This window comes from Hippopotamus amphibius, chromosome 2 (assembly GCF_030028045.1).
Source record: "Hippopotamus amphibius kiboko isolate mHipAmp2 chromosome 2, mHipAmp2.hap2, whole genome shotgun sequence".
In the NCBI taxonomy this organism is placed as follows: Eukaryota; Metazoa; Chordata; class Mammalia; order Artiodactyla; family Hippopotamidae; genus Hippopotamus; species Hippopotamus amphibius.
In genome coordinates, this window is record NC_080187.1 from 158,374,654 (window position 1) to 158,393,005 (window position 18,352).

General features: G+C 34.7%; 1 protein-coding gene across 1 annotated transcript in view; it reads left to right on the top strand.

The window, feature by feature from the left end:
- The window catches only part of SEC23A (SEC23 homolog A, COPII coat complex component), a 60,067-nt gene that overhangs the window by 32,351 nt on the left and 9,364 nt on the right, over positions 1–18,352 (top strand). Inside the window, exons 14-19 of the mRNA XM_057722519.1 lie at positions 2,633–2,786; positions 8,404–8,481; positions 11,027–11,188; positions 13,849–13,935; positions 15,550–15,705; positions 17,555–17,620. Of these exons, the coding sequence (XP_057578502.1) occupies positions 2,633–2,786; positions 8,404–8,481; positions 11,027–11,188; positions 13,849–13,935; positions 15,550–15,705; positions 17,555–17,620 (703 nt within the window). The remainder of the gene's footprint in view (positions 1–2,632; positions 2,787–8,403; positions 8,482–11,026; positions 11,189–13,848; positions 13,936–15,549; positions 15,706–17,554; positions 17,621–18,352) is intronic.

Consider the following 18,352-nt stretch of genomic DNA (forward strand, 5'->3'; position numbering starts at 1 on the left):
AGAAAAAATGCCAACCGAGCTTTCCTTTAGATTTGTTCAGATTTCAGATGATGAACATGGAAGTATTGATTCTTAGCAAACATGTCAATTTATTTATGCCCCCTCAACACACACACACCCCCACCCCCACAGGCACATATAACTTAATTTGGAATTCAAAACATTTACTTAAGGAAACAACTGGACATAGCAAATTGAAGGATATTTTACAAAGCCACTGGCTAGACTTCAAAAATGTCGTAGAAGGCAAAGAAATTGTTAGTAACCAGTCCAGAATAAAGGAGACTAGAGACATTGCATCTAAAGCCAATATGTGATCCTGATAAAATTCTGTCAGGAAAATTTTTGCTATAGAGGACATTGTTAAGACAATTGGGGAAATTTGAATATGGTCTATATATAGGATGATAATATATCGGTGTTTAATTTCATTAATTTTGTAATTAATTGTGGCTATATAGAGAATTTTTTTGTTCTTAGGAGATACACACTGAAGTATTTAGGGGAGAGAGTGATATATCTCTAACTCTCAAAAAGTTTGGCAAAAGAAAAAATGTGCATTTGAAGGAAGAGAGAATGATAAAGCAGAATGTTACAGTGCTAACAATTGATAAATCCAGGTGATGGATGTATAGGAGATTATTCTACTCATAGCTTTTATGTTTGAAAGTTCTAAAAAGAGTTACATTAATCTTTCAAGAGAAAGGGAACTTTTGTTGTGAGAAATTTTTCATGGGTTTGTGTATTTTCAATTTTTTGCACAGAATTTATGAGGCTATTTATAGAGAGATACTGTGTGTGTTATGGTGCCACTTATATCATTGTGTCTCACCAAAGCACCCAGTCTTTCAAATTGACTTATCCTGACCATTTTTAATAATCAAGGCCTATTTTTTTTCTTTATTTATTAGGAATATGACTTTAGGGGCCTAGGTAAGTGCATTTGCTAAGTGAATAAGCCATAGGAAAATAAAGGACTCACGTTCCTGAGATACAGTCAAGTTATCCTGTGTTGTATAGAGAAAATAACTTTGATCTGGAATTTTGGTTTGAAATTAGTTGTAAGAATCACAATGAAGGGGTATTGAAAATATAAAAGACAGATTTTACAACATGAACAAGCCCTTTAAAGTTTCAACTTTAAGAGCAAAATTTTAAATTTGTGGCTAAAGAACTTTTAAGTAGTAAATTTGTCTGTGCTTAATTGTTAGTTTATTTTCACTGCTGAACCATTATATTTTCAGAAGAAAAATGTCACCTTTGTGTTTCAGTTTGGAAGGCAGCTATGCTCACCACTATACCACCAACGCTGCACTGTGTTTCAGTTTGAAGCAAGTGAATATCATGGTCATACAAGTTGGGAAAATACCAATTTTAAACAATTTGGGTTTTGAGATTTCCCTGGTGGTCCAGTGGTTGGTACTCGGCTCTTTCACTGCTGTTCAATCCCTGGTTGGGGAACTAAGATCCCACAAGCCGTGTGGCATGTCAAACAAACAAAACCCAATTTTGTTTTTAGCTCTATGATATTTTTTAATTAAAAAATTAAAAAAAATTAAACTTGGTATAATCACTAGGTGTTCAAACTGCACTAAAAATAACTTTTAAAATTACCAGCTCTTATTCCTTTATTCATTCTTATTCTTTTCTGCCTCTTGATATTTCATTAGACATTTGTGGGTATCAGTCATCTGGGAAATATTAAAAAATTATTTGTCTACTTGAAAAAAATTAAAAATAGAGGAAGAAAGAAGAATTTTGAATGTTGCTGCTTGAATTTTCTTGGGATCACTTCTTACATCTCTGAGTCACGTAAAAGTGGTTCAGCTTTTCATGAAGTCTATAAGTATTGCCAGAATTGCTTAAAGTGAGGTACTTTAGAACTAGGATCAGCTGAAGTATTACAAAACTCTATCTGTGAAATGTTAAACAAACAAAAGTTTTTGCTGGGTCTACCCAGGATCAGTTTGGGTTAGATTTATAGAACATGTGAATTTAATAAATTACTGCTATTTTATACATAATTTCAAATTAATCCCTTAGACTAAAATTTTTACTTAATTTTTGATTGGTTTTAGTATCTTAATGTGGAGGGAGAAGAATACATAATAATTTTAATTATGTAATTTTTATCACTGATAATTGAATTAAAGACCAATGAGGAAAAATTCTGGTACTTTATTCATTTTCCAGTTTAGTAAATGACAGTTACTTAGACTGGGAGAAAACTTTGTTTTTTTAGTTCCATAGTTTTTGCTTTTATAAAATTGAAGAAGTGAATTTTTAAAGTCTATATACCAACTTGTGTATCTGTGTGCATATGCACACACATGCCTATGCTATTATTTTTACGTGCAGAATCAATGTTTCAAGGAATACTTTTGGAAATCTGTTACAGTTATTTTAAAGAATTTTATTAGGTTTGGATATATTTTTCTGAAAAACAGTGAGTGCTATACTAAAAGTACTACTAGTGATTTTTTTTAAAGCTAATTTTTCTAGGTAATATTGGAATTTTGAAATATTGAAGTAATTTTCTGTACCTTTTAAATTTAAATTTTTATGATAGCCATCTGTGATATCATGAATATAATAATTTAGCAGCACTTCTGTGCTTCCTTGTTGTCTTTAGCTGGGCAGATGCTCAAACTCAAATCCAAAACATTGCTGCATCTTTTGACCAGGAGGCAGCTGCCATTCTTATGGCTCGGCTGGCAATATATAGAACAGAAACAGAAGAAGGTCCAGATGTGCTCAGATGGCTAGACAGACAGCTCATTCGACTGGTAAGAAGTAAACATCATACTTTTCTAAATCTGTATGCATTTATTTGTAGTCATTTATTTTCTAATAATCTGTTTTAAGGTTCTTGACAGTGTAACTGAAAGTCTGTATGAGGGATTCCTAATCAAGTTGCTGAGAAGGGCATAGTAATGAATAGTAGAGTTCATTTATCTCTTCCAGTAAGTGGAAATGCCTTTTTTCCTTAAAATTAAAGAGTGACAATTATGTAACCTATTATTGTTATTATTTTGGGGGCTGATATGAAAGTAATTCCCAATTTAATCCTAAATTACTGTATCTGTTTTTACTGCTTTTTGCATATTTTCCTCCATTGCTGTGGTTTAAATTTTCTATTTTCATTTTTATAGAAATTTTAAGAGAAATTAGGATATAAAAATTATACACATTAACACACAAACACACAGACAAGTCTTTATTATCTGAATCTAGATTACCAAAGTGCATGTTAGTAAAGTTATTGATAATGATGATTTACTTGGGCTTTTAACATGTCAGGAACCCATTACTTTCATCATGACCTAGAATGCTCAGTTAAGTTCTGTTCTTAATGCTTCATTTTTACTCAGTAATTCTGGGCTATAATTTCCTTGAAAGTACTTCTTCAATTCACCCTTAAGTTCAAACACCCTGTTGAGAATTCTCTCTGCTGAGCTATCAAATGTTTGTTTGTAGCAGGAGGTTTTTTGCCCTTTGTCTAGATTTTCATATAGTTTTTAAAACATTATTGAGGGAACTAGTCTTTGTTTAATAAAGTTAACCATTTTTGTAGCATCATCCAGAGCTTCTATTCTTTCATTTCCGAGGGTGTTTTTTACAGAAGGACCTCTTTCTGAGGAAAGCAGTATTATGACATCAGCCTGTCTTTTTTTAACAATAAAGCATAAAACCTCTCTTGGAGTCAGCCATTGATTGGACACCATCAGTACAAATGTCAACATAGTTCCTCCAAGGTGGACTTTTGTTTCCATATAAGAAGATGAAAACATTAAATATATTTTGACCTTTGCTTGTTTAGGGCAGCAGAAAAGTTCTCTTTTTGCCTTTTTTTTTTTTTTTTTTAAGCTCTTTATTGGAGTATAGTTGCTTTACACTGTTGTGCCAGTTTCTGCTGTACAGCAAAGTGAATCAGCTGTATTTATACATATGTCCCCATATCCTCTCTCTCCCTCAACTGCTTCCCACCCTCTCTGTCCCACCCCTCTAAGTCATCACCAATCATCGAGTTGATCTCCCTGTGTTATGCAGCAAATTCCCACTAGCTATTTTACATTTGGGAGTGTAAATATGTCAGTGCTACTCTCTCACTTTGTCCCAGCTTCCCCTTCGCCCCCCACCCCGTGTCCTCAAGTCCATTCTCTACATCTGCTTCTTTATTCTTGCCCTGCCACTGGGTTCATCAGAAAAGTTCTCTTGAATTTCACTGTTATTTAGTAATTTGACATGACATTGGTGAAATCAGTTGACTCATCAACTTGAATAGAGAAGCTGTTAATTTCAGCTAATTACACAAGCCTCTTCAGCATCATATAACATGTTCTGAATGCATTCACTTGTTATATTGTTTTAAGATGGAACCTTTTCAATTTCTCAGACTTCATCTTGTCCTAGCATTTTACTTACTGTAATTTTACATGTTGTCATTATTAGCTTCTCATCAACTGTATGACTTTTCCTTTTCTAGATAATAAATTTTGCTCTGAAATATCTTGCTTCCTGAGCCTTTTCACTGATTGTAACTTTGCTTTAACAAATCTTTTATTGTTTTGAGAGTCTAAAAGCTGTTTGAGATAATCACCTTTATTTGTCAAATTGTTATGATTTGCAGTAAAGTACTTTTCCCATTTTGCTAGAGCTGTTACTGGATTTGTAGGTTATGACATGACACAAAATTGGATTGTACAACCTGGGGTATCAGCCCACATGAAATTCACTGATAAGTAGCTTTCAGTATGAAGATGGACTTTCCTGTGTTCTGTTGCATGGGTTTAGTGAAATTGCTCAGAAGACTGTAATTCTTTGGAAATCTCTGTAGGCTTACGTCTAGTAGAATCTTTCTCTTCCCACACCTCAGCTTCAAAAATTGCCATATTGTTTGACATACCTGTAAAATACAAACACTAACAAAATATAAAATGGACTGGTCTTGTAAATGACTAAATGAGGCAGTTGCAAAAAAGTACAAAATGATAAAAATCTTACAATGTAATTCATTTCTAAACTACATGTTTTGCAGTTTGCATCATTTACAACAACAGCAAGTTGAGGGTAGAGGACAGGCGAGTCATGGCAAAATGAAAATTTTGCTCTGATCATCTGTCACACCAGTATAGTTTCTGTTCCCATGAGTCAGTTGGCAACTGCTGCTGTTGTGAAAATTATGATAAGAGTCTTAGAGCTTTAGAAAAAATGTTTGAGTCCGAAGGTAGGGGAAAAAAATAAAGGGACTAAGAAAAATTTTTTAAAAACAACAGGTATCTACTAGTAGTCTACTAGTATTTCCCCCTATATTGTGTGAGTAGTTTCATTTACTCTAGCAGAACTGATTGGTACTTTGAAAAAGTCTAGTATCTCAGATGGTTGTATCATTTCAGTTTAGTCCTATAGACTAATTAATTTAAAATTAGTCTTAGAGGAGATTGGTGGAGGTAGTTTGGGAGGGAAAGGCTGACATCATCAGACTATTGCCCTGCTTTCTTTGCAAAACAGCTTTCATCAGTTATCCTTGACCCCCCCCTTGTCTTGTGTCAAAAACTGAGAATGGAGTTACGAATATAGTCCTGTTGCCACATGAAACCAAAAGATCTGCAATGAAATTGCTAACAGTATAACTTGGAAACTGCGCATCACTGTGGCTGGCATCATATGGTGTGCAAAGTTCACAAAACAATTTTTAAAAAAATCACAGTTTCTTATAGAAACCCTAGTGACTAATATATGGTAAAACTGGTAAGAATGTGATTTTTACATTCTTTAATTGAGTGAATCAAATTAGTGTACAATTGAAGTTTCAGGTGATGACAGATGAACTTTAGTTAGAGAAGCTATTCTAAATATCTAACATACTGTAGTTTCATTTTTTTTGTACTGATTCCCTGTTGCTGAATTTTCAGCTATAACAATGATAGCAACACAAATAGAGAAAGGATTAATACCTTTTAGGTGCTACACTTTTCTACGTTTTTTCCTAATGAAAAGCTTATGAAATTTTGCTAACAAACTTCTTTGCCTCAATTTGGCATAATGAATATAATTTTTTTTTTTTTCTTGGTGACTAAGAGTCATTTTAATTAAAAAAAAATAAGCTAGTGGGAACCTGCTGTATAGCCCAGGGAGCTCAGTTCAGTGCTCTGTGGTGACCTAGATGGGTGGGATAGGGGTGGGGGTGGGAGCGAGACCTAAGAGGGAGGGGATATATGTATACATATGGCTGATTCACTTTGTTGTACAGCAGAAACTAACACAACATTGTAAAGCAACTATACCCAAGTGAAAGAAAATAAGAAATAAAATAAAATAAAAATAAACATCTTTTAAAAACTATTTTTTAGATAATGAGCATCATATGGCCAGATTGGTGCTGGTACCACATTTGCTTCTGACAGCTTTAATATAAGCCTTCATTCTCCTTGGTCAGAATCACTTAAGATATTGGTATCCACACATGATATGCTGCTTCCGTTCTCAGACTCTTGTTTGGGTCCATCTTGTGTCTGGCCTCATGGATCTGTGCCTTACCTTTTTGACTCCTGACCTTTTCTACTGAATGACATCTTATGACTTAAAATTAATATTTGATATTTTTCACCTTTGACCTTTGGTTTACCCACTAACTACTCCCTTTAGCTGTGCTGCTAGCTGTGACAGATAAACAGTTCATCTCTCAGGAAATCATTTCTCAGGAAATTTCATTTGGAGGAAATCTCTCTTGTTTCAGACTCTTGGGGCTTTCCTTGCCAATTTTATCACAGCGAGGTTTTCTTCTTGCTATACCAGTGGGACCAGGCACTTCAATTGTGTTGTTTTTAAGGGGGACCACTTTTGCCGTTACCATTTTCTTACAGAGGTTATGCTTTGACCCTTTCGGTCCATTTATGTGGCTGGCTTTATTTGTAACTAATTGCTGAATTAAAGACATGACTAAACTTCTTGCAAGTGTTATTTTCCTCAAGAAAATTATATTACTGATGCTTTATCTGCCCAATCTTATTACTTCTAACTAACTCAAACAGTGGATCTTTGATAAAGGATCTTTGATCCTTTATGCTTCAGTCTTTTTTCTCATTTGTATTAGTGTTTTAGGGCTGCTCCTCATGATTCTAGTAATTAATGCTATGGCATTTGATAAGTGTTCAAAAAAATTTTAGGAAGTAACCTAAAGATAAGAAATTTATGTATGTGTGTATTATACAAAATTTATATTGTTATCTGTGGTAAAATATAGACAGTATTTATCAAAAAATAGGTTAATATGTATTTAACCTGTGGATGCAGAAGGATTTTTAAACATGAAACGTAAAATTAGGAGCCATTAAATAAAAATATTAAAAGATTTTATTATATTAAAATGAGACAAAAGTCTGTGTGATAAAAATACTATTAGCAGAATTTAATGCCAAGGTTTGTTATATGTATGACAGAATGTGAAAATTTTCATATATAAGGGCTCTTACAAATCAGTAGTATTTGAGCAAAAAGACAAGCAAAGGTCCTGAACAAGGAATTAGCAAAAGAAGGAATGCAGGTGACCAATGAGCATATGAAAAAGCTACCAATCTTATTTATAATCATTGATTTAATCAAATAATGTGTGACATACTGGCTTTTCCACAAAATCTTTTCAGTGTGTTTGATATTCTAGACCTCAAGTGTATTTTACATTCTAGATCAGCACTGTCCAGGAGAACTTTCTACAGTGGTGGAGATGTTCTGTATTTGGCACTGTCCATTGTGGAACTACTACCCACATGGCTTTTGAGCACTTGAAATATGGCTAGTGCAACTGAGGAACTGGATTTTAATTTAATTTTAATTAACTTAGATTACATCATAGCTAGTGGCTTTCATATTGGACAGTGAAGATTCTGTCAGTAGACTTTTGTCTTTTTTAGGTAGAGTCTTAGGGAGCACATGTTGAGCTCTTTTGGCCATCATCTAAGAGCTCTATTTGCTGTCAGAGACACTTAGTTTAAAACAATCCAAACATTTTAAGATGAGTTGTTTTGCATTGGAGTGATATATTGTTTGCTTCCAAAATTCAAATTTATATCTTTGGTTGTAATCATTCTCTTGGTAAGTCTGTAAGTAATATTCCAGTTTTATCCTGTATCAAGTATCTGCCTCCTGAAGAGTAATAACTTTTTAAAAATAGAGTAAGCAGCTGATGAGACATATTTATTCTCTTTAATTTGTGTCCCAAGCAATTTTGTGTGTTATCATACAGAACAGATTTGGAAACATTTTTTTTTTAAACAGAATTGTTTATAGTTGTTCATAGTTGCTGAATTAAGAGTGACAAACATTAAAAAAATAGAGTATGCATAGCCAAACTTTTAGCTCTGTGCCAGGGAATATATTACTAACACATTTTATTTTATTTAGTGTCAGAAATTTGGAGAGTATCACAAAGATGATCCAAGTTCCTTCAGATTTTCAGAAACTTTCTCCCTTTATCCACAGGTAAGTAGATAAAAGGTCCATGTTCTTACTGTTGACAGTAGCTTGGGTTTCACTTTTCCTGTTGTCTTTCATTACTCATCTTATAGGGTTATTCTTTTGATTAGGGTCTAAGTTTTGAGATAGCTAAGAAATTAGTATTATGCTTGAATAGTTAGTGAAAAGTATATAGTGTTTTTCTGATGGCCTTGCATATAGCATTTATTTGTGATGAGTAGAAATTCACACTGGAGTCCTTTTGTCACCTTATCACCTTTACCTCTCTGTTGCTGGAATATGTGTCTCCTTTATTTCCTTCCAATTTCTGCCTTTGCGTTTCTTCTTTACCGAATAGAATTAGGTGTGAAGCAGATTATCTTTCCATCTGATATAAGGGTCTAGGTAATTACAGTAGTACCAAAAGGAAGTAATTTTACCAATCAGCTATTCTTATAGCATGGTATCATTGCCTGAGAACAACTTTATGGGGACATCCCAGATAATTAGAAAAGAAGCTAGTTTGATTTCTCTTACAGAACCTTTCCCCTTAGGTAGTGGAGTCTGTCTGTTGTTTTTACAGATATTTTTAAAAGTCTAGGTTGTTTATATGATGAGTAATAGAGATGATGTTTATTCATCTGAGTATATAATATGTGCAAGGAATTTAGGAGGATAAATATGGCTGATGTGGATCCTACTTTCAAGGAGCTTGCATTCTGAGGGGTGAGACCTGAAATATGCATAAACAACACAGAATGGGAAGTGAGAAAGAGAGATACTCAGTATTTAAATGGATGATTTGGTATATCTTTATAGAAGAGATGGTGTTTTATTTTAGCTCAGCCTGGAAGGATGATTAATATTGAGATGTAGAAATTCAAATTTTTGCTCACAAAAACTTTGTTTAAAGCTTCAATTGTCTTTTCAGAGCTGCTATTTTTTGAAAATCTTTTATTGATCTATAACCTAGAAACTCCATTTTTGGGGGAACTAGGAAAAGGCAGAGCCTACTTGTCTTTTTTTGAAAATTAATTAATTAATTAATTTTAGTTTATTTTTATTTTTTGGCTGTGCTGGGTCTTCATTGCTGCACACGGGCTTTCTCTAGTTGGGGGGGAGGGGGCGGGGGGGCTACTCTTCATTGCGGTGCGCAGGCTTCTCATTACAGTGACTTCTCTTGTTGCAGAGCTCCGGCTCTAGGTGCAAGAGCTTCAGTAGTTTTGGCTTGCAGGCTCTAGAGCTCAGCCTCTAGTTGTGGCACACAGGCTTAGTTGCTCCTTGGCATATGGGATCTTCCCAGGGCAGGGATCAAACCCATGCCCCCTGCACTGTCAGGAGGATTCTTAACCACTACACCACCAGGGAAGTCCTGAGTCTGCTTGTCTTAAACGAGGCAATCCTTTGTTTGGGAATTCTCAGGCCTCATCTTCATAGCAGAAACTAATAGGAAAGGGAATTGAGGGCATTAGTCTAAGTATTTCACTAAATTCTCCACACGTTCCTTCCTTTCTCTTCTCTCTCTCTCCAAGCTTTCTCTTTGGGCTTTTGGATCTTCCAAGACATCTGGGCATCCCATCTTTTCCTCTTATTGGAAGTAGAGAGCCAGAGGACCCAGGAGTGCTTTTTCCTTTGGGTTTTCAAAGCCTTATGATTTTCTGAAAGGTGACATAGACTAAATCTAAGGGAAGTCTTCATTTATAAAATATTTACCCCCAGATTTACAGATTACACATTCTTGTAAGTAAACAAGAATGATTGAAGTGGTAAGGGATGAGAGAGCCTCTGAGTGAATTATGGATCACTGGAAAAAGGAACAGGAATAAGAATTTCAGTGAGGGGCATGTGTTGGGAGAGAGCTGTGGAATGAGCCCCAGGCAGGGCAGCATGTAGGCACTTGAGACCTGAGAGCTGAAGGAAATTGAGAGAAGTAACTAAAAGACAAATGGGAGTATTCTGGAGCTGATTCTGTTGATTGTATCAAAGGACAGGGTAGCTGTTCTTCATTCAAGCCTCATTCACCCTCTTTTTGATATCTTTCACAGGAGGAATAGATAGAAGGGGAGAAAATGAAAGGAGAAGGAAATTATGAAACAAAGTCTAGATAATGTTTCTTAGGGATCAGGAAGACCTTAAACATTCAGAAATAAGTGGGTGTATAGAAGTCCTTTTTTTTTTAAAACCAGTGCAGTTTTGGGAATCTATCTGTTAGTCTATTTTTACGTTCTCTTAGAGTCTTTTGGTGGTGGTAATAAATAGAAATAAAAAACTAATGTGTCACCTAGCATCAGTCTCTAATAGCATATCCGAGCAAGGGGGTTTTGTCCCCATTCTTGTTTTCCTTTCGAGTCACCTCTTTGGCTTTACTTTTTAAATTGTGGTTGAATTATATTTTTAAGTAACTGATAAGTATCATGAGCGAGATTCTTTCTGAGGAATACAACTTAGAATGTCCTTGTTGTAAGGTGTTGTTTTATTGTGTTAATGGTTGTAATCAAATGCTTTCGTAGTACTAAATGTCTGTTGCGATATTAAAATCAGTAAAAGCTATCTCACATGTTTTATCTTGTAGTTTATGTTTCATTTAAGAAGATCTCCTTTCTTGCAAGTTTTTAACAATAGTCCTGATGAGAGTTCATATTATCGTCACCATTTTATGCGTCAAGATTTGACCCAGTCTCTAATCATGATTCAGCCTATTCTGTACGCATATTCTTTTAGTGGACCACCAGAGGTAAGAGGGGCAGAAAAGAAAATTGGTTTTGTTTCTGTGGTGTGTGCTATTAAAAGAATAGAACAGCCAGGTTTTTCTTAAAATATAGTTATTAGATATAAGAATTTAACTCAAGCGTAGTTATCTTAAGTTATTCATATAGTCACTTAAAAATACTTATGAGTGCTTACTATATGCTAGATACAATGCTAGGCTATATTAGGAAATGATTAACAAATAAGACAACAGTGAGGTGGAAGAGACTTTTTAAAGTTCATTTTGTCTAGTCGTTTAGTTGATGAAATCCTGTAGGGCTTATCATTATTCGTATGTCTTTAACAATGTCTAGAGGTGGTGATGATTCTAGAAACTGTATCCCAGAGTTTAGTGTCTGACAGTTAGGGCATTGTGTCTACACGAAACTTCTTGTTTTAGTAGTCTCATTTTCCTATAGTCTTTTTGGAACATGAGATAAAGTTGATTATAAAGACACATACTTAGAAAAGTGATGAAGTCATCCATTTTGCCTTCTTGGCAAACTGTCCCTCTTATTTTAACCTATTATCAAATAAATAGTTTTAACGTTCTGTGGTTAAAATGATCTGTTTCACTACTTAGAAGTATACAGTGACTCTATTTGAAAATAATCCTTTAGGAAGGGTCAGTTTAAAGAGACTATTTATAATATCTACTGATTAATGATCTCTAATGATGTCTTTATTCACTGTTTTGTAAAATATGGTGGGTAAAATGTATGTTGTTACTATACTTGTTTAAATTGTCATAGTTTCTACTTTTCTAGAAAATGCATTTTTAATATGTTGATCTTGCTATATTTTTGGTCTTGTAGTTCTTTTAATCAGGAAAAAAAATTTAGAAGTAGCTTTTTTCTTATTATCATAGTAATATATGTAAGTTGTAGACATTCGGAAAATGTAGAAGACTGTTGAGAAGAAAATTGAATCCCAGCGGCTGCTCCTGTCAAATTTCAAACTCCATTTAATCTATGAATCCCATTAGCTTCATTTCTTAAGACTTTGCTTTGGATGTTATCCTCTTTCTCTTCTGCATCATCACTTTCTTTCATCAGGATCATTCTCATTAACATAGAAGCCTTAATAGCAGTCATGTTACACAAAAGCCCCTGGACTTCACATTTTCTCTAATTGCCACCACATTTCTGTGGTCCCAGTCACAGCCTAAACGCAGAAAATTACTTGTTGTCTATACATCACATTCTCTTCTCAACCTATATTAGTCAGACTCTTGTCCGTAAAATTTTTCTTTTTTTCTGGCTGTGCCGCGTGGTTTACAGGATCTCAGTTACCTGACCAGGGATTAAACTTGGGCCACAGCAGTGAAAGCCCAGAATCCTAACTACTAGGCCACCAGGGAACTCCACTTGTCTCTAAAATTATACTGAAACAGCTCCCATCAAGGTCACCAGAGCCTTCATCTTGCCAGAACTCTCAACAGTATTTACCTAGTGAAGATTCTCCTTGAAAACCCTTTGCTCTAGGCTTTTCTGACACCTACAACACCCACCGGTTTTTCTCCTCCTCACTGCCTGTTCCTTCTCAGTCTCTGCCTGCTGGTTCCTCCCTTTCCGACCTCTAAGTGTTGGCTTGCTCCAGGCTCAATCTCTGGCTGCTTCTTTAGTTTCCCTCTAAGTGGTGCAGTCTCATCACACAGCTTTTTTTTTTTTTTTTTAATTTAATTTATTTATTTATCATTTTTTGGGGGGTACACCAAGGTCAATCATCTGTTTTTATACACATATCCCCATATTCCCTCTCCCTCAACTCCCCCCCACCCTCCCCGTCCCAGTCCTCTAAGGTATCATCCATCCTCGAGTTGAACTCCCTTGGTTATACAGCAACTTCCCACTGGCTATCTATTTTACAGTTGGTAGTATATATATGTCTATGCTACTCTCTCCCTTTGTCTCAGCTTCCCCTTCACCCCCCGCCCCCCCAAACCTCGAGTTCTCCAGTCCATTCTCTGCATCTGCGTCCTTGTTCTTGTCTTGTCACTGAGTACATCAGTACCATTTTTAGATTCTGTATATGTGAGTTAGCATACAATATTTGTCTTTCTCTTTCTGACTTACTTCACTCTGTATGACAGACTGTAGGTCTATCCACCTCATGACATATAGCTCCATCTCATCCCTTTTTATAGCTGAGTAATATTCCATTGTATATATATATGCCACATCTTCTTTATCCATTCATTTGTTGATGGGCATTTAGGTTGCTTCCATGTCCTGGCTATTGTAAATAGTGCTGCTATAAATCATCACACAGCTTTACTTACCATCTTCATGCACATGATACTCAAGTTTATGTCAGTTGATGCCACTTCCTTCTGTTTGATATTCAGTACTGTTTTTCTATCTCCAGATTTGCTGTATCCCAAGCATTTCCCTTCTTACTCAGTGGTGCCACTATCAGAGTTAGAGGTCATCCTTGATTTCCTCTTGACTGGACTCTATTTTTCTATAGCGTTTAGAGATTCCTCAGAAAATTAAATTGAAATATACTTCGAGAATTGATAATAGCAAGAGGTTTTAAGTAATAAGATAATAAATTTAAAAATTTAAAATATCCTAGAAAGATGAATTTTGTGTCTTTAAGTAATCAGTTTTTCCTTCTTCCTTTTCATTGTTTTCCTCACGTCAGCCGGTTCTTCTTGATAGCAGCAGCATTCTTGCAGATCGTATTCTCCTCATGGACACATTTTTCCAGATTTTGATTTATCATGGTGAGGTAAGATTCCCTAGCATTTAAAGCTATGCACGTAGGTTCAGTAAAGTTTTTTTGTTCATAGAAGCTTTCTCCCTTTTACTATATGACTAGTGTTTCCTACCTGTGATGAACGCTATTTCCACTTCTATAAGATATGTGTAAAATGTGATTTTTCCTTCTGCAAGTTTTTAGACTTAATTTGCAATTGACCCATCTACGCTTACTTTGTCTGTTTGTCCACACATAATTGGAGAAATGGATTTTATACAAAGCATAGTTGTGAAAGTAAGAGCATTGACATATCAAACTTTTGGGTTTTACCCGAAGATGTTGAGAGGGGAAAAGTCAGCCTTTGTCAGTAGGCAGGCTTTCCTTTTCATTATTTCATATAACCATTTAAAAAGGATTCCATGTGAAGTATTTAAAGTATTTAAAAAAATATTTCACTTGATCTTAAAAAACTCATTTAAAGCACAAATTAATTAAAATCTGTAACTTCACTTAAGTGATTGCAAAGAGCAGAATAATTGAGTAGCAGTTAAACTTTAATATAGGTATTTAGCATAACTGTTCATTCCTGCATTTATTCATTCAGCCAGTACTTAAGTGCTTCCTCTGTGCAAGAAAGCGCTGAAATCTAGATGCTTTGAGAGATACAGATCTCTTTTTTCATGAACCTACACTCAAGTTTATAGTCTAGTATTCTAGTAACTTGTGCAGACATATTTTTCCAATGTTTTAATTGTAAATGATTTTAGATTTGCACTGTAATAGTGAAGACCTTATTCAAAATATCATTGTAAATAATATTATCCAGGACTTTTAAAGACCTATTGATTATTATTTTTAATTGATACCAGTTACTAGTGCCATTTACCTTTTAAGAATAATGCCTGCAATATGAGAGCTAGGTTTTTTGCTTATTTCTTCTGTCTTTTAGTACTTTTGTTTCTTCAACTAGCTCGTTAATGTGCTTAAATGAGAAATCAGAAATGCAGATGACTGTTCCTCTGTCAAATATGGACATATAAAGCAATATGCAGTATACATTAATTGATTCAGTTAACTTAGAAATCAAGCCAGGTTTAAATTTTTGGATGATCTAATTACACCAGTTTTTGGAGTCATTACCTTAATAAAAGAATTGATTCAGATGCTCTTTTACAGGTATATTGTTTTTATAATATTATTGCTATTATTATTAAAGTTTTTGTTATATATATATCTTGCGAGAATGTAACTCCATTGGTAAAGACCTCATAATAGTAGGTCATTAATTTTGAAGTCTCTGGGAAATCTTCTGTAGCGAAAAATCCTCCTTATTTATCATAAGCTTAGGTAGATAGCTTTTAGCTAACATTTATATGATAAGCATAGTGTTTTAAAAATTTTCTGGCTGTATTATTGTTTCTTTTTACTTCTAAAGGAAAAGAGATATCCTAATTTTGCATCTATTTACTCAAGGATACTGAAATTGGTATTTGTAACTTAAAATTTTGTAACTTAAAAAAAACAAATGGGATAATGTTCTATAATTTTCTTATTTTCTAAAGATTGCTTCATTAAAAAGAAATCTTCTCAAAGTTTTTGGTTAGGCAAGAAAAAAAGTAATTCCTTTAACTGTTTTATAATTAGACCATAGCTCAGTGGCGCAAGTCAGGATACCAAGACATGCCAGAGTATGAAAATTTCCGCCACCTTCTGCAAGCCCCGGTGGATGATGCACAGGAGATCCTCCACTCCAGATTCCCAATGCCCCGATACATTGACACCGAACATGGGGGCAGCCAGGTAAGTACTGTTCATTTGTTTGTGTGTTCGTTTATTGCTGGTTTTACAATGAGTTGATCCTACTTGCCTTCTGATGTTAACTGGAATAGACTGCTTCACTAGGCACATGAAAAAGGAAGGAGATGGGCGGATGGTTTCCAGAGGAAGGTGTGCTTGCTTTTTGCTTTAGCTTTGAGAGCCACTCAGTAAGATTCTTGACTAGCTGTCTAAAGCTGGTGGTTTCTCCCATCTTCTTCCTCCAGCCCAGCTCTAGTAAAGAGCCAGGATGGCATCATGGTGGCATGCCGGCTTTAGTTGAACAAGAAGATATGAACAACTTGGGAAATAATTTAGTGTACTTTTCTTAAATCTCTTTATTTACTGATAAAGTCTATGAGTATGAAGTTTGGGGTAACATAATGTTTTTCCGTTTTCCTCTTTCTGTCATTTCCTTTTTCTAGAAAGTATAATAGGAAAGCATTATGGCATTATAAAAAGGAGTGTAATTTTTAGAATTAGGTTAAGTAAGATACATATACATATACACATAGGCCTTTTGGGCCTTACAGAAGACTCAGGACCCCTTAAAATACACTCTTAAAACACTTTTTGTTCCCTTGTAATTCTTATTAGAGTTACATAAATTAATTATAGGTTATTATAAGTTTGTTTCACTTGTTCCTGGAAAGCACACACGTTGCTTTGTTTGTTAATGTATCCCTAGGGCCTAGCACAGTACTACAAAGTAGGTGATAAATACCAGTAACTATTATTCAAAAATGATAACAGTTATTATTAGGGTTTTACTATAATAGAAGCTACCCTGTATTGAGAGATTGCAAAGTTGATAGCACTTTATATAAGTTCTCTCATTTGATTCTCATAATAGTCCTATTGTTATCTTCAATTTACAGATAATAAAACTGAAACTTAGGTTGCTTGTGGCCCCAGAAACACAGTAAATGGAAGAATTGGGATTCGAATCCAGATATTCTGACTCTAGAGCCAGTGCTCTTGTTTTTTTTAAGAACTTTTATTGAGATAGTTAACATACAATAAACTGCATATATTTAGAGTGTACAATTTGGTATCGCAGTCTCCCAGTTAATTCCCCACCAGCCCTCCCCGCTTTTCCCACTTGGTGTCCATATGTTTGTTAGAGCCAGTGCTCTTGTGTTTCCACTTTTAGAGTAGAAAAAATTTTGTATGGTACTAAATTTCAAAAGACAGGACTGTCCTTGTTCTTCCAACATGAAATAATAATTTATGACTGATTCTCTCATTGATATCTCACCTCATGTAGTGCTATCTTCTTTTATTCTGGTTATTATTTCATGATGATAAGGCATAGTGGATAGATGGGTAAAATGTTGGGTAAGTGCTCTCATGGAGTAGCCTACAGTTTAAAACAATTTGAGTCATTGTTTAAAGTAAAAGAACATGTATAGGTTTTCATGGTTTTTATTTTTATCATTTTTGGGGACTTCGAACCTCTGTTGACGTTTCAGACCAGGTGTTTGGTAAATGTCACACTAACCTTGTCATAATTGTTGCAGACGTAATCTTTATATGCTGAGTTTTGGACTCCATATGCTGAGTTTTGGACTCGACAATTTGTATTTGTTGCTATGAATGTTATTGTGTATGTATGATTTGGCGAGAAGAGGTTACATTTATTATTTATTAGTAACATATAGTGGCCTACATATTTCAAAATTTAGTTCATTTTTTTAAAGTTGCATTTTAATAAAGTTAATTTTACCAAAACATATTAACTAAAATAGATTTTAGATGGCATAATATATTTGTTTAGCCTATACTGACCAAATCGGTTTTTGATGGATAATGTTATTTCTTCTTTGCTTTTAAGGCTCGTTTCCTGCTTTCAAAAGTCAACCCTTCACAGACTCATAATAATATGTATGCCTGGGGACAGGTACGTGTAAATAGCAGATCTTGGAAATGATTTATTTGTGCTTTTATAGTTTGTTATTTTAGTGAAAGCTACATTTTTTCCTATGTATTTGGTGATTTCTGTTGGAAAAGTAATAAAAAAATAAGAATTGAAAATAGAATTAGCATTTGGTGGCACTACAGAAAATAAAAAAGTGATTATGTCAAATAGGTAGAACCCCTTCATATTCCAAGCTTAACACTTTACCCTTGAGACAAAAAGCAATAAAATGTATAATATGAGATAGGAGGTAATGATTTTGCTTAATGCTAGGCTGTGAACCATAAAAGGCCACAGTAAGCTGGGAGTGGTCAGGGATTGTAGTTGAGCAGGAGAGGCTGGAGGCCTGGAAATCATTATTAATGTATTTTAATTTGGTAGGAGTCCTACTTCTTGATACAGTATATCAGCATTTATCAAGTGTTCAACCTACATGTCTCTGTATTGGTACTTCAGGATCCACAGTGATCGTCCCTGCCTTTGAAGAGCTTGTAGTCTAGTAGTAGAAATAAAATACATACCTAAGTAGTTAAAAGACAAGGCAGAGTGGGCTTTGTGCTTTTTGGAAGATTTAAAGTATTACAAGGGGATAGAAGAGGAGAAGTGGAAGAGGTCACATGGTAGCAGCAAGAGAGGGTGTCAGAATAGAGTTCAGAAGAAGGGATGTTTCCTTTTAGAGTGGTTATTAATCCAGTAAGTAGAAATTGGATGAGA